The sequence below is a fragment of the Geotrypetes seraphini genome, chromosome 5 (genome assembly GCF_902459505.1).
Source record: "Geotrypetes seraphini chromosome 5, aGeoSer1.1, whole genome shotgun sequence".
Taxonomy (NCBI): domain Eukaryota; kingdom Metazoa; phylum Chordata; class Amphibia; order Gymnophiona; family Dermophiidae; genus Geotrypetes; species Geotrypetes seraphini.
Genome location: NC_047088.1, coordinates 4,619,247 through 4,636,089, shown reverse-complemented (window position 1 = coordinate 4,636,089; position 16,843 = coordinate 4,619,247). Strand labels below are relative to the sequence as shown.

General features: G+C 46.9%; 1 protein-coding gene across 1 annotated transcript in view; it reads right to left on the bottom strand.

Moving 5' to 3' along the window:
* Positions 1-16,843, bottom strand: part of TEX11 (testis expressed 11) — a 575,855-nt gene that overhangs the window by 494,672 nt on the left and 64,340 nt on the right. Inside the window, exons 4-5 of the mRNA XM_033944972.1 lie at positions 12,184-12,268; positions 2,003-2,082 (exon numbers count right to left, since the gene is read on the bottom strand). Coding sequence (XP_033800863.1) covers positions 2,003-2,082; positions 12,184-12,268 — 165 coding nt within the window. The remainder of the gene's footprint in view (positions 1-2,002; positions 2,083-12,183; positions 12,269-16,843) is intronic.

Genomic DNA, 16,843 nt, shown 5'->3' with positions numbered 1-16,843 from the left:
GACACGTGTTTGACTAAGTGTTTAAGATAAAAAGAAAAATGGAAAGCATAATTTCTGGACCGGTTGGCAAGCATGGCATTTTGATATAAACACTTGCCAAAATGGTCCATGGTCTTTCCCTCTCTGGAACAGAAGCGTAAACACTGGCCCCTACAGATTTTTTAAGTTTGGACTCCACCAGGAGAGATTCATGAGGGAGCTGAGACTTGTCAAAACCCAGAATTGAATCAAGCTTACAAGGAACCCCAGGTATGGTCAAAGGAGTTTCAAGATTTTTATAAAAAGTCTCCTGTAGAATATCATGGAGAGGGAGCTTAAGAAACTCCTTAGGTGGCTGCTCATAATCTAATGCATCCAAAAAAGCTTTAGATTTCTTTGAGTCAGCCTCCAGAGGTATAGAAAGAATCTGACATTTCCCTCCACTTAGTTTGGAAAAAGAAGCCTTATCTGTTTTTTGAGTAGGTTCTTGAGAAGAAGGAACTTGAGAGTCTTCATTAGAAGAGGCCTCATCATCAGTCAGAAAAGGCTCTTCAGAATCTTCCCAGAAACCAGAGTCCCGTGTCGGTGGAAGATGACGTCAAGAACTGGGTGTGAATGGGTCAAGATATTTCATCTTCTTCAAGGATTTACCCAATTTGACCAACATCATCTCGGGAGATGTGTATGAAGAACCTCTGCCAGCAGCATCCGTCTTCCAGAGAGAATCCTGGAGGTCCATCAATGGATCCAAGTCCTCCTCAAGCGAAAACAGCTCCCCAAACAAAAAAATCATCGTCCCAAGAGACCCTTGGCCGCTTGGACGAAACTGGGGGGGAGGGGGAGAACAGGGTCGAAACCGGCACAGAGGGTGGACGCAAAGGGAGAAAAACCCCACAAAAAACCCGAGACCCCCATGCCAGAAGCAGAACTCCCAGCTGCATGAAGATAAGCCTTGCAGAAGACTAATACAAAATCAGGGGGAAAAAACCACTGGCGGCACAATGGGACTCACTGCCAAAGTAGGAGACCCAGCAAAAACCTGCCCTGTCTCTCCAATACAGGGGGAAGGTCACCTGATGTTGCAGACAAGATGGAGGAGTTTCCCACCAAAACTGGTGCAAAAATCTCCAATAAAACTCCCCTGAGGCCTAAAGCAGCAAACAGGAACCGCAAGCTAGCAAGCAGCGGTAAGGGAATCCCTAGCACTATCGATGGTTAGGGACACCTTATTTCCCTGACCGTCGGCAGCTGGGAGAATCCCTGTGTGGGCAGCGATGGAAGCTCAGGCTTCCCCACTGCCTGCTGCCAGCATGCAAGGCACTCGCGAAGGAAATCCATGGATGCTGGCACCCAAAGCCAAAGAGGACTCCCCCTTGCGGCGGCCGGCACACAGCAAGTGCAGGCCGGCCGTATCAACCTCGCATCTGGAGCAAAATGAGCATTTTTTCCCTTTTAAAAGTGCTCATTGCGCAATACCCGAGTCAGCTAAAAGAAAAGTGCCAGTTAGCAATAAAAATCAATTACAGATAATGGAGGGCTTCCCTTCAGACTGGCACTGCCTCAGGATTATTTTTTTTTTTAACAGACTCCATTGGCTCTCTAAGCCATATGCCTTGCTGGTATCAGTGGCAAGGCATACAGCTAAGGCACCTCTACAGAAAAAAATTTGGGGGAAGTGGAGAAAATGGGGGGAGGGTCTCGACCCATCAAGTGTGATACTCCCGAGGTCGGACAGACCCCAAAATGGTCCCCCCAAACTGCCACTAAACCACTTCCAACAGCCCTACAATAAACAGGGAACACTGCAACAGCTTCCCACCACCTGGTGGAGACTGAGAGCAGACTGAGTGTATTTCGGGACTGCACAGCCCATTTGTACTACAGCCAAAAGTTTATGTCTCAGTCTCCACCTGCTGGTCATTAGTGAACTGTGCCAATCTGGAGAGATGCTGAAGAAATATTAATTCTGCCTCTCCATCTACATCTTATTCCTCTTGCATCCTCTGCTTCGTATTCTCCTTACCAAAATCTGCCTTCGGACATTTGCCTCTGTAGGATTAGTACTTTCACATGCACACATCAGTATACAGGCGATATGTCTCACTACAAAAAAAAAGTAAAAATCAGAAAAGTAATTAATACTATTAGTTGTAAACTTTTACATTAGGATCTGAGAGAAGTGAATTTTATAGATGGTAATTTTATTACTAGGGTACAAAGCCTGCAGGAATTTATTTTTGAACAAAAGAGACTTTACACCAACTGTCAAAGTAAAAATAGATGTCTACTTTTACTTTCAAAATTTCAGAAGGAAAAGAGTCCACAGACACTTGTACCTCTTCCATAGGAATATTCTTTTTTTTATATACAAAATTGATGCACATGCATTTGGAAAAACAGAAGCATGCTCTTTACTTCAATCCTATCTCCTGGGAACACCTTTACTATATGTAAAAAAAGATTAGGGGGGACATGATAGAAACCTTCAAATACATAACGGGCCGCATTGAGGAGGAGGAGGAAATCTTTACTCTTACGGGTCCCACGGTGACAAGAGGACATCCGTTGAAACTTAGGGGAGGAAGATTTCATGAGGACACCAGGAAGTACTTCTTTACCGAAAGGGTGATTGATAGATGGAATGGTCTTCCACGTCAGGTGGTCGAGGCCAGTAATATGCTAGACTTCAAGAGACGATGGGACAAGCAGATGGGGTCGCTATAGAGGTATAACAGAGGATAGTTTCTCGAGGGTGGGAGGGATCTTGATTGGGCAGACTTGTTGGGCCGCCGGCCCTTTTCTGCCGTCATATTCTATGTTTCTATATTTACCTTTCTAATATCTTTTCTAGTAGATAGGTGTGTCATTCTGGACGGACAGGTTAAATCACAATGTCCATGAGCCATGAGGAAGGAATCCACTCCGGTTTTTGAATCCCTCCTACTTCCCAGAGAGCTTTGCTGTCCCCTACAGTTAGTTCCAAAGCAGGCAATAGCCCCTTCTAGAAACAGATGTGAAGGAGAGGTATGAGAAAACTGCAAAGTTCAAGTTTGCTCTGCTCTGAAATTATAACACATATGTTAACATTGAACAATGAAAACAGCACAACAATCATGCCAAACAAAAACATTTATGGAGCTCAAATAATAAACTAAAGTGACCAAGCACAGTAGACTGGTGCAGAAAATAAATGACAGAGAGGGGATCCATAATGACACACCTAACTACTAGAAAAGATATTAGCAAGATAAGAACCTAATCTCTTTTTCTAGTGCAATAGGTGTGTCATTCTAGATGGACGGGTCGTACAAAAGCACTCCCAGAATTCTAGGGTGAGACCATTGCGTCAGCTCGTAATACCAAAGACCCAAAGGTAGAGTCCTCCATTGCCACTACATCCATTCTGTACAACTTGGTAAATGTATGTAGAGTGGACCAAGTCACTGCCCTATAAATCCTCCTTGGGGGAGACCACCCAAGCTTCTGCCCACAATGAAGTCACGTTTCTAGTCTAATGCATTTATGGAAACAAGAGACTGTTTCCCAGAAACAATATATGCTGACAAAATACCCTAAAAATCCATTTGCAATCGTAGCCTTGGAAGCCAGTGCACCGCATCTAGCTGGATTTGTCAGCACAAAAAGATGGTCACATAGCCTGAACTCATTGGTGACCTCAAGAAATAGGAAAAGCACTCAGAAGCGAAATCGGCCGATAGGAGCCCAACTGGTCCATAGGTCTCCCCGGCTTCGGCAAAATAATCACATGAGCGGTGTTATGCGTGTTTCCCGGAGGGGTATCCGAGCGAAGGCCCATAAAATAGTCCTGGAGGGTGCATAAAGCGGAGGGTGGTAAGAGCTTATAGAACTCCGGTCCAAAACCGTCCGGGCCCGGAGTTTTGGCTAATTTAAGACGTCGAATAGCAGTTTGCAATTCCTCTCCACTGATCGGCCGATTAAGAAGAAGATTTTGAGATTCAGAAATGCTAGGTATGTGCAAGTCAGAAAAGAAGGCATCCCGTGCCTGATCATCAGGAGGCTGCTCAGCGTAAAGCTGTTGGTAAAACTGCAGAAATTGGTTCGTGATCTCCTGCTGCTGAGTATGCAATTGTCCCGCCCGATCCTTTATTTGTGTGATAACATGACGAGTTCGAGGGGGCCGGATCAGGTTTGCAAGTAACTTACCAGTTTTGTTGCCCCAAGCATGCAGTTTATATTTGTAAAAGTAAATACTGCGGGAAGCCCTTTGAGATAGAATGTCATTTATTTGATGTTTAACAACTTGGAGTCGGTCCTTCAGCTCCCGTGTGAGACTCAAGATATGAGAGCGCCGTAGACCTTGCAACTCAGCAGTCAATTTCAATAAGTCCTCATCTCTCTTTTTCTTAACAGCCGCGGAGTAAGCAAGCACGTGGCCTCTCATAACGGCCTTAGCGGCCTCCCAATACACAACCGAGCTGACATCTCCTGCACCATTAGTGGCGAGGAATTCCTCCCATTTACGCTCTAAGTAGGGTTTGAAGTTGGGGTCAGAATACAAATGAGGAGACATCCGCCAAATCCTACCAGGAGAGGCAGAGGAAAACTGAAAAGTAGTTCCTAGAAGTGCATGATCCGATACCAGTGGAGCAGCCATAACAGCCTTAGACAGCTTCGGAAATAGTCCAGCAGAAACGAGTATATAATCAATTCTAGTATACACATTGTGAGGGTGGGAGAAAAAAGAAAAATCACTATCATCCGGATTCAGGGTCCGCCAAGCATCCAACAATCCCAGTTCCCGAAGTAGGAAGGGAATACCCCTATCATAGTGGCCCTTAGTAGCAGATTTAGCAGGTTTGCGATCCATAAGGGGCTCCGCCACCACATTAAAATCGCCCCCTAGAATCACTTGATGAGAGGAATAAGGCGCTAAGATTCCCACCAAAGTAGAAAAAAATTCATGAGAGTAAATGTTCGGGGCATAAATAGTACCCAGCACTAAAGGACATCCCCACAGTTCTCCAATCAAAAATAAATATCTGCCCTCGGGGTCCTTAATCTCCTTATGAACAGTAAAGGGAAGTTTTTTGTGGATCAAGATCGCCACTCCTCTCCTTCAGGAAGAATAGGCAGAGAAACTCACCTGTCCCACCCAGTCCCTTCGAAGTTTAAGATGCTCAGTGGGGGACAAGTGAATTTCTTGAAGGAGTGCTATGTCACAGCGTTCTTTTTTCAGATAGGTCAATATTTTTGTACGTTTCACCGGAGAATGGAACCCATCCACATTCAAAGAGTTAACAGAAAGACTAGCCATAGGAAAGGAAAGCAAGATCAGACAGCAGAAAGAAAACCCAATAGTCGCCAAGTACCGGGTAGGGGGCGTCCCAGCCAATTCCCCCCAACTCAGTCCCTGCGAAATGTAGCCATCCACCCAATAGCCACAGCAACCATACTGGAATCATTTCCTCGCACCTCTTCCGCCCATGAAAAACACAACCATCCAAACCACACTCATACAGGCACATACTCACATCCCACCCCAATCCCCCAATTTCTCCCCTCCCTCCACCCCAGACTATGTAGTCTACCCCTACACAACATGTCAGCATAGAAAAACATCAGCCCCGGGCCGCCTCAAAACAGCCAATGATCAACAAAAAATAATAAAACCCTGAATAAAAGCAGAGAAACATTGCAAACAGTGCAACCAGGAACTTGTACAATGACATGCCTCAGCAAACGTTGTAGAAAAGGAGAAGCAAACAGGGATAAGTCAATATCCAGTAGAAACACTTGGTGCATTGAATATCTATGAGTAGCATCAGAAACCAGAATAGAAAAGTAAATAACATATGAATAACAATAGCAAGATAAATGGATAATAACCAAGAAGAGCGCCCCCCAAAGAGAGCACCCACTAAACAGTAGACTCCAGGAACAACCAGAGTACGGTATCACTGCTGTCGCAGAAGAACAGCAAGGTGAAACAAGCAGAGATGAAGAAATATCCATTGGTAAGTAGAATAATAGCCATATCACCAGCAAACTTCAGGCCGCGGCCCTAATCCACAAGAAACCCCCTGTAGAGGCATGGAGCAGGTCCAGGCCACACATAGGCCTCACAGATTCGTGAGCAGCAGGAAAATCAAGATCATTTGTTCTGTGCACACAGTCAGTCAACTATTCCGGGAGGCTCCCAATCTGATGGGAGTTTTTGAATGAAATGCTCCATGGCCTGTGGATTCTCCAGGAATATAACCTTATTGTTATGGAATACCCTTGCACGTGCAGGATACTGAAGGGTGACTCTGATATTTCTTTTGTAAAGCTCATTACAAAAGGGAGCCATAGCTCTGCGCTGGTAGGAAACTTGAGGCGAGAAATCTTGAAACAGAAGAACTTTCTGCCCTTCAAATTGCACAGCGGCCCCTCTGCGATACAGGGACAGAATTTTCTCCTTAACCGCAAAATTGAGAAAACGCGCAATGACTGGGCGCGGGCGTTGTTCGTCTTCCCTGCGTGTGCCCACCCGATGAGCTCTTTCTATCACCACCGGGGTCAGAGGCGGCTGGATGTCAAAAACCGTGGGCAGCCACGCTTCCAGTCGGGTGCGGAGATCCACATCACGCAACGAGGCAGGGATCCCTATAAATCGCAGATTATTTCTGCGGCTGCGATTTTCTTGATCCTCCGCCCGATCTTTCAAAGTGGAGGCGGAAGTTTCCAGCGATCACAGCCTTTCCTCGAAATTGTCAGTGCGAACCTCCTGCTGGGCTATATGGTCCTCCGCACGCTGCATTCTGTTGGATTGGGACTCCAGGCGCTCCTGCATTTCTTCCATAAACGATTGAATCTTGGTGAGTTTATCTTCCATCACAAGAGTGAGAGAACGGGTAAGCTCCTGCACCGCGGCTTCCTGGAGCGTGAACATGGGCACCTCGTGTTTCTCCGCCATTTTAGGCGCTAGCGAGGTGAGTTTGGCCTTCACTCCTCGCTGAGGTTTGATCGGCATGCCCCACAGAAACACCGCTGAAAAGGTGACCGCCGTTCGCACCTAATTGTAGGGGGGGATCCGATGTAAAGCTTCAAGTCGTAAGCGCGAAAAATCGGGTTTATAGCTAGGATTTATGACAAGGCAGCCCGGAGCTGAGGAGAGGCACGTCCGATCAGGTCTCCAGCATCACGTGACCCCCCTCTCCAGCATCACGTGACCCCCCCCCCACTATCCCTGTTTTAATCAGTAAATACACCAAGCAGAGTGATGCTAGCTGTTGGAAAGGATGTGGCGAAAGAGGTACATTCTATCATATGTGGTGGGAATGTCAAAGAGTCCAGAAGTTTTGGGAGCAAGTTTTCGAGTATGTAAGCAAACTAATTCAGACCCCACTTAAGCTTAATGCCGAAAGGGCATTGTTGGGAGTAAGAATAGAAGATTTAACATTTTCTCGATCTAAACTTTTTGACTTGGCATTCATAGCTGCTAGGCTGACATTAGCTCAGCAATGGCGTATGATAAATGTACTTACTTTGAGAGATGTGAGGGAACGTTTAGGAATAGTGTGTGAAAAATATAGACTCTTGGCCCTTTTAACTAACCAATGGGCAAAATTTAATGACATATGGGAGAGTTCTATTGAATTGGAAAAATAAGCTTTATGAAAGAACTATCTAACCATTATGGTTTTGGACCAGGTCTCGGGAGGGGGAGGCAAGATAGGGAATGGGAATGTTCTAATTGTAGCATTGATAACATGTTTTATTCTCAATAGTTTATTAACTTTACAAAGTATATTCAATACTAATGTTTAAGTCCGTTACATTAACGGGTGCTAGTAAGGCCTCCTTCCCTCACATGTCCCCTATTTTCAGCCTCAGATCCAGCTCCAAACCCATTTTTAACCCCCCTCCCCAGCCCCCTTCTCTCATATTTTCCCTTTCAGCCCCAGCCCCCTTTTCTCATCAAAAGCATTTCTCTCCCCACTCCACTTCCCTGTGCAGTAGCAGCAGCAGCATACCATCCCCCTCCATTTCCCTGTGCAGCAGCAGCAGCAGCAGCATTTCCCTCCCCCACCCCACTTCCCTGTGCAGCAGTACCTCTTCCATGCTCCCCCTGTCCCTCTTCCCTGCTCCCCCAGTCCATCAGCACCACTTCCGTGCTCCCACTGTCCCTCTTCCTTGCTCCCCCGGTCCAGCAGCACCTCTTCTCTGCTTTCCCTGTCCCTCTTCCCTGCTCCCCCGGTCCAGCAGCACCTCTTCTCTGCTTTCCCTGACCCTCTTCCCTGCTTTCCCGGTCCAGCAGCACCTCTTCCGTGCTCCCACTGTCCCTCTTCCTTGCTCCCCCGGTCCAGCAGCACCTCTTCTCTGCTTTCCCTGTCCCTCTTCCTTGCTCCCCCGGTCCCGCAGCACCTCTTCTCTGCTTTCCCTGTCCCTCTTCTCGGCTCCCCCAGTCCATCAGCACCTCTTCACTGCTCCCCGGTCCCACTTCCCTGCTCCCCTGGTCCAGCAGCACCTCTTCCCTGCTCCCACTGTCCCTCTTCCCTGCTCCCCCGGTCCAGAAACACCTCTTCTCTGCTCCCCCTTTCCCTCTTCCCTGCTCCCCTGGTCCAGCAGCACCTCTTCCCTGCTCCCCCGGTCCAGCAGCACTTCTTCCCTGCTTCCCCAGTCCAGCAGCACCTCTTCCCTGCTCCCCCAGTCCCTCTTCCCTGCTCCCTCAGTCCAGCAGCACCCCTTACCTGCTCCCCCAGGTTCTTCTCCCCCTGTCCCTCTTCCGTGCTCCCCCTGTCTAGCAGCACCTCTTCCCTGCTCCCCTGGTCCAGCAGCACCTCTTCTCTGCTTCCCCTGTACCTCTTCCTTGCTCCCCCGGTCCAGCAGTACCTCTTCCCTGCTCCTCCTGTCCCTCTTCCCTGCTTCCCAGTCCAGCAGCACCCCTTACCTGCTCCCCCAGGTTCTGCTCCCCCTGTCCCTCTTCCTTGTTCCCCCGGTCCAGCAGCACCTCATCCCTGCTCCCCCAGTCCAGCAGCAACCCTTACCTGCTCCCCCGGGTCCTGCTCCCCCTGTCCCTCTTCCTTGCTCCTCCCAGTCCAGTAGTACCTCTTCTCTGTTCCCCCTGGCCCTCTTCCCTGCTCCCCCCAGTCCAGCAGCACCCCTTACCTGCTCCCCCAGGTTCTGCTCCCCCTGTCCCTCTTCCTTGCTCCCCCCGGTGCAATAGCACCTCTTCCCTGCTCCCCCAGTCCAGCAGCACCTCTTTCCTGCTCCTCCGGTCCAGCAGCACCTCTTTCCTGCTCCCCCTGTCTCTCTTCCTTGCTCCCCCAGTCCAGCAGCACCTCTTCTTTGCTCCCCCGGTCCAGCAGCACCTCTTCCCTGCTCCCCCGGTCTAGCAGCACCCCTTACCTGCTCCCCCAGGGTCTGCTCCCCCTGTCCCTCTTCCTTGCTCCCCCGGTCCAGCAGCACCTCTTCCCTGTTCCCCCGGTCCCTCTTCCCTGCTCCCCCAGTCCAGCATGGTCGTTTGCAGCCTGGTGAGGATCGCGGCCGGCTTTTGCGAACCTCGCAGGCCACTCTGCATCTTGATAGCACGTTCCCTCTGATGCGATCATGAATGTCAGAGGAAACGTGCTACCGAGGTGCTGTGCGGCCTGCTAAGTCTGCTACAGCCAGCTGCGATCCTCATGAGGCTCCTTTGAAGGCATTGGCAGCGGTTGGTGAGTGAGGGTGGGGGGGAAGCTCCAGAGTGTTCCCTGCCGCCGTGTTCTATAATAGAATTTGGCCAAGGAACAGAAAACACGGCGGCAGGGATCACGAAACCCTAAGTGCGCATGCGCGCTTAGGGTTTTATTATTATTGATTAATTGTGTTCTGCACTGAGTTTATGGTATTAAAATTATTAAATAAAGAATTTTTTTTAAAAAGGAAGAATAGCCTTACTGGGTCAGACCAATGGTCCATAAAGCCCAGGATCCCGTTCTCACGGTGGCCAATCCAGGTCACTAGTACCTTGCCAAAACCCAAGGTGTAGCAATATTCCATGCTACCAATACAGGGCAAGCAGTGGCTTCCCCCTTGTCTTTCTCAATAACAGATTATGAACTTTTCCTCCAGGAACTTGTCCAAACCTTTCTTAAAACCAGTTATGCTATCCCTTGTTACCACATCCTCTGGCAACGCATTCCAGAGCTTAACTATTCTCTGAGTGAAAAAAAAATTTCCTCCTATTGGTTTTAAAAAGTATTTCCCTGTAACTTCATGGAGTGTCCCTAGTCTTTGTAATTTTTTGACGGAGCGAAAAATCGATCCACTTGTACCCGTTCTTCTCCACTCAGGATTTTGTAGACTCCAATCATATCTCACTTCAGCTGTCTCTTTTCCAAGCTGAAGAGCCTAACCATTTTAGTCTTTTCTCATACGAGAGGAGTTCCATCCCCTTTACCATCTTGGTCACTCTTCTTTGAACCTTTTCCTGCGCCACTATATCTTTCTTGAGATAAGGAGACCAGAATTGAACACAATACTCCAAATGAGGTCACACCATGGAGCGATACAGGGGCATTATGATATTCTTAGTCTTGTTAACCATCCCTTTTTTAATAATTCCCAGCATCCTGTTTGCTTTTTTGGCCACCGCCGCACATTGGGCGGAAGATTTCATCGTATTGTCTACAATAACACCCAGATCCTTTTCTTGGGCACTAACCCCCAAGGTGGACCCTAGCATCCGGTAACTGTAATTTGGGTTATTCTTTCCAATGTCCATCACTTTGTATTTGTCCACATAAAATTTCATCTGCCACTTGGATGCCCAGTCTTCCAATTTCCTAAAGTCTGCCTGCAATGTTTCACAATCCACATACATTTTAATAACTTTGAACAGTTTAGTGTCATCTGCAAATTTAATCACCTCACTCATCCTTCCAATTTTCAGATCATTTATACTATCTGGAAATTGGAACGATGAGTGAGGTGATTAAATTTGCAGTTGACACTAAACTGTTCAAAGTTGTTAAAACGTATGCGGATTGTGAAACATTACAAGCAGACCTTAGGAAATTGAAAGACTGGGCATCCAAGTGGCAGATGAAATTTTATGTGCACAAACACAAAGTGATGGACATTGGGAAGAATAACCCAAATTACAGTTACCGGATGCTAGAGTCCACCTTGGGGGTTAGCGTCCAAGAAAAGGATCTGTGGCTTTTTTTTTTTTATAAATTTCTCACAGCTCACCAACTATCTAAAGTTAGAGCAGACCCCACATGGCACTCTAAACTGTAGTCAGTGCCAGTATAGGTGGCAAGGCATATAGTTGAGGCTCCTCTAAACACAGAAAACCTGAGGAGGTGGGGGAAATGGTGGGAGGGACTTGACCCTTTCGAGTGTGGCACCCCCAAGGTCAGAAGGACTGCCAAGAGGGTCCTCCAAAGCTCTATCCAGACAGCAAAAGGGACAGAAAACTTCCCTAACCAGATCCAATATGCCCAAAAACAAATCTCAGCAGATTGCACAATCTTATCACTCCACCTGCTGGAGACTGAGAAAAGACTGGTTGTAAGAAGGACTGCACAGCCCACTTGTACTGTAACTAAAAGTTAGTGTCTCAGTCTCCAATTGCTGGCAGAGGAGCATAAACCCAACCATTTCTGTGCCAGTCTGGAGGGACGCTAAAGAAATGCGCATGAGTCAAGTCTCTTTCAATTGAAAGGAAGCTCTGGAATAAGAGGGCATAAGATGAAGTTAAGAGGTGATAAGCTCCAGAGTAATCTAAGGAAATACTTTTTTACAGAAAGGGTGGTAGATGCATTGAACAGTCTCCCAGAAGAAGTAGTGGAGACAGAGACTGTGTCTGAATTCAAGAAGGCGTGGGATCTCTTAGAGAGAGAAAGAGATAATGGTTACTGCAGAAGGGCAGACAAGATTGGCCATTTGTCCTTCTTCTGCCATCATGTTTCTATGTTTCTAACTGGTTAGGGCTATGCTCCTCCTACTCTTCATCCCTAACCTCTCCAGTTAGAGGTTGGTTGTTTAGTGGCAATAATCAGCGGCACTGTCTGATTACATGCTGTTGAATATTGCTGGTTACCCCCACCAAACAATTTAAACAGCCAGGAGTCTCTTCTGGCCATTTACATCATTTTGAATAATCAGGCCCTTAGTCTTTCAGAGTAACAGCTATGGACTAACTCATCATGGATTCCCCCACCCCCCACTTCCCCTTTTCTGTGAAGCTCTTACATTTTGCATGTTGTTCATCATTGATAATGGAGTCTACTCGTTTAGTTACTCCCCAATTCCATAAGTTTATAGCAGCTTCTTCCACCTAGAATAAAAGAAAACAAATATTCAGCTCCTGATACTAGCTATTTCAGCTTGCTAATTAGTCCTCACTTTTGTGTTTAAAATGAGTAAAAGATATTCAAGGAAAATACTAGCTCCATACTGGTTTGGTAAATAAGTTAAGAAAATTATTGGCAATGATAACCTGTCCACAGAATTCTCATGTTATTCACATACATATGATATACAACTAAGAAAAGAAAGGAGTTGATATTCAGTTGGTGGCACTCAGCATTTTAATGACTTCTGCAGGATTTATGCCTGGAAATTAAAGCTAGACATTGAATTTCCAGATTTCCTGAGCCAGCTACACCAAACATGATGTTCATAATAGGCTTTTATGTAGTCCTATTTATGCAGTGACCTTGGATTGTTAAATGCTGAATATTAGCATCTTGGGACACCCCCCTCCCCCCATTTAAAAAAAAGCCAGTTATGCTTTATGAGCTAAATGGTCATTTTCAGCAGCATTCTCCCAGTAATGTCACAGAAAATAGTGAGGTTACTTACCTATACTACTACTATTTATTTCTATAGCGCCACCAGACATACGCAGCGCTGTACAGAGTCACAAAGAAAAGGAAAACAGTCCCTACTCGAAAAAGCTTACAATCTAAACAGCCAAGACAGACAAACAGAATGTCATGGATACAGTTAAAGGGAACGGTTAATCAGCTGGTTGGGTTGGAGGGCAGAGTAGGGTTAAGGATTAAAGGATATAGCAAAAAGGTGGGTTTTCAGTCTGCTTTTAAACAAGGGAAGGGGCTTCACGGACAAATTCATGAGTAATTTATTCCAGGCATAGGGGGCAGCTAGATGAAAGGAACAAAGTCTGGAAGCAGTGGAGCAGAAGCATAAAGCTAAGAGTGAATAGACTTAGTAGATAAAGACAGGTTGTTCACCCTTTCCAAGGTAGGGAGAATGAGAGGGCACTTTCTAAAGTTAAAAGGGGATAGATTCCATACAAACGTAAGGAAGTTCTTTTTCACCCAGAGAGTGGTAGAAAACTAGAACACTCTTCCGGAGGCTGTCATAGGGGAAAACACCCTCCAGGGATTCAAGACAAAGTTAGACAAGTTCCTGATGAACCAGAACGTACGCAGGTAGGGCTAATCTGTTAGGGTGCTGGTCTTTGACCAGAGGGCCGCCGCATGAGCGGACTGCTGGGCATGATGGACCACTGGGCTGACCCAGAAGCGGCAATTCTTATGTTCTTATGTTCTAACAGAGTTCTCTGGGAGAGAAAAGAGAGAAATTGAGGGGCAGCAAAATTAACACACTTGTAGGTCAGCAATAGGATCTTGAACTGTATGCAATGGTGGATAGGGAGCCGGTGAAGTGATTTAAGGGGAGGGGTAACATGAGCATAGCGAGGTTGGTAGAAGATGAGTCCTGCAGCACAGTTTTGCACAAATTGCAAAGGGGAGAGTCAGCACTGTGGGAGACCAGTTAGAAGTAGATTGCAGTAATCTATGCGTGATGTTATGAGAGTGTGCTCAGAAAGGAAGAGGTGAATTTTGGTGATACTGAAAAGATAGAAGTGACAGGTCTTAGCAGCTTGTTGGATGTGCATAGAAAATGAGAGGTCGGAATCGAAAACGACTCCAAGGTTGCGAGCAGAGGAGACTGGAACAATGACAATATTATTTACCGAGATGAAGAAAGGAGGACTTGTACTTCAGGTGAAATTTCAGGTCTAGAGAGATAGGTGATACTGGAAGTCATGGGAGGAGATCAGGGCAAAGAGGAAAAGATGTAGAGAGAAGAGGTCTTAAGACAAAACCCCTGGGGTACATCAACCACTAACGGGGTAGCAGCAGACGAGGACCCACCAACACATACGTTGGTGCGTTGGGAGAGGTAGGAGGCATACCAGGACAGGACAGATTCACGGAATCCATGCGAGGACAGCATATCAAGGAGTAAGCTGTGATTAAAAGTATCAAAGGCAGCAAACAGGTCAAGAAGGATGAGGATTGAGTAAAAGGAGATTATGTACTTACCCTGGTAAGCTCCTTTCCAGTAGACATCTGAAAGTGGTGGCCTTGGAAACTAGTCTGCCCTTGCGGGCAGGGCCCATCAAGACAAACATATGGTCAGAAACGCGAAACTTGTTCGTGACCTCCAGGTTCCACAACAGGATCCTGTGCAACAATCGGTCACGCTCCCTCAAACTGGAGGAAGTAAAGGTAGAAAACCGGACTTCATGATTGATGTGAAAGGCAGAGATCACCTTCGGAAGAAACAAGGGAACAGAATGCTGAACCATGCCAAAATCCATGATATGCAGAAAAGGTCCTGGCAGGAAAGAGCCTGAAGCTGAGAAATCCTGCGGGTGAAGGTAACGGCCATCAGGAAGACCATCTTGAGGAAAACATCTGGGACACTGTGCTACCGGGATACAAACTATACCGCAGAGACAGAGTGGCTCAAAAAGGTGGAGGCATTGCCATATAAGTCAAAGAGGGAATTGAATCCACTGGAGAGAACACGCCACAACTGACGGAACGGTTAGAAAAATTACAGCTATACTCACTCGAGGAGCGCAGAGAGAGGGGAGACATGATCGAGACGTTCAAATATCTCACGGGCCGCGTCGAGACAGAGGAAGATGTCTTCTTTTTCAAGGGTCCCTCGGCAACAAGAGGGCATCCGTGGAAAATCAGAGGCGGGAAACTGCGAGGTGACACCAAGAAGTTCTTTTTTACTGAAAGGGTAGTTGATCGCTGGAATAGTCTTCCACTTCAGGTGATTGAGGCCAGCTGCGTGCCTGATTTTAAGACCAAATGGGATCGGCACGTGGGATCTATTCACAAGGTAAAGGTAGGGGAGGGTCATTAGGGTGGGCAGACTGGATGGGCCGTGGCCCTTATCTGCCGTCTATTTCTATGTTTCTCTGTTTCTATAAGTTAGAGTCTCTATGGGTCAAAATTCCAGGAACAAATGGCCTGGAAACGAAGATCAGCATCTACTACCATCTCCCAGGGCAGTCCGAAGAAATTGATGGAGAAATGACGGACGAGATTAAACACAACTGCAAGGGAGGCAATGCAGTTATCATGGGTGACTTCAACTATCCAGGAAACAACTGGAACCTAGGCACCTCCGGCTGCATTAGAGAGACCAAGTTCTTGGATGCTGTAGGCGATTGCTTCCTGGAACAACTTGTCAAGGAAAACACTAGAAGAAATGCAATTCTGGACTTAATTCTAAATGGCCTACAAGAACCGGCACAAGATGTAGAACATAAGAAGTTGCCTCCGCTGGGGCAGACCAGAGGTCCATCTTGTCCAGCGGTCCACACCCGCGGTGGCCCATCAGGCCTAAGAAACATAGAAAAAAGCAGCAGAAAAGGGCTATAGCCCACCAAGTCTGCCCATTCCAAGTATCCCCTCCCCTGAATTTACTCCCTTAAAGATCCCACGTGAGTATCCCATTTTCTCTTAAAATCCGTCACGCTGCTGGCCTTTATCACCTGGAGTGGGAGTCTGTTCCAATGATCCACTACTCTTTCGGTGAAGAAGTACTTCCTGGAGTCGCCATGAAACTTCCCTCCCCTGATTTTCAGCGGATGCCCTCTGGTGGTCGAGGGTCCCTTGAGCCAGAAGATATCATCTTCTGACTCGATGCGTCCCGTGATGTACTTATATGTTTCAATCATATCTCCCCGTTCTCTTCTTTCCTCAAGTGATTACAGCCGCAATTTTTTAAAATCTTTCTTCATACGTGAGATCCTTGAGCCCCAAGACCATCCTGGTGGCCGTTCGCTGAACCGACTCGATCCTCAGCACGTCCTTTCGGTAGTGTGGTCTCCAAAACTGAACACAGTACTCCAAGTGAGGCCTCACCATGGCTCTGTACAACGGCATCATAACTTCAGGTCTCCTGCTGACGAAACCTCTGCGGATACACCCCATCATTCTCCACTTGATTGGCAACTTTCATGTCCTCACTAATGATCACCCCTAGGTCACGTTCCGCAGTGGTCCTAACCAAGGTCTCACCATTTAGTACATAAGTTCTACGTGGGTTTCTCTTACCCAGGTGCATTATCTTGCATTTTTTAGCATTGAAGCCTAGCTGCCAAGTAGTTGACCATTGTTCCAGCAACAGTAGGTCGTGTGTCATATTATCAGGTAATAAGCTTTTGCCTACTATGTTGCAAGTTTGGCGTCGTCGGCGAACAGTGATACCCTTCCTCTAAGTCCTTGCGTCATATCTCATGCCTAATTGCCTGAACAGTGCCCCTGACTAACTTTGTAACTGCCACTAATCCTCTAATCCTATCCCTATAACCTACCTTTACTCCTATCTATACCCCTCAATCCCTTTGTCCTCCAGGTACCTATCCAAACCTTCTTTGAAGCCCTGTAGCATGCTCCTGTTAATCACATCTTCCGGCAGCGCGTTCCATGTATCCACCACCCTCTGGGTGAAAAAGAACTTCCTGGCGTTTGTTCTAAACCTTCCCCCTTTCAATTTCTCTGAGTGTCCCCTTGTACTTGTGGTTCCCCATAATTTAAAAAAATCTGTCCCTGTCTACTCTTTCTATGCCCTT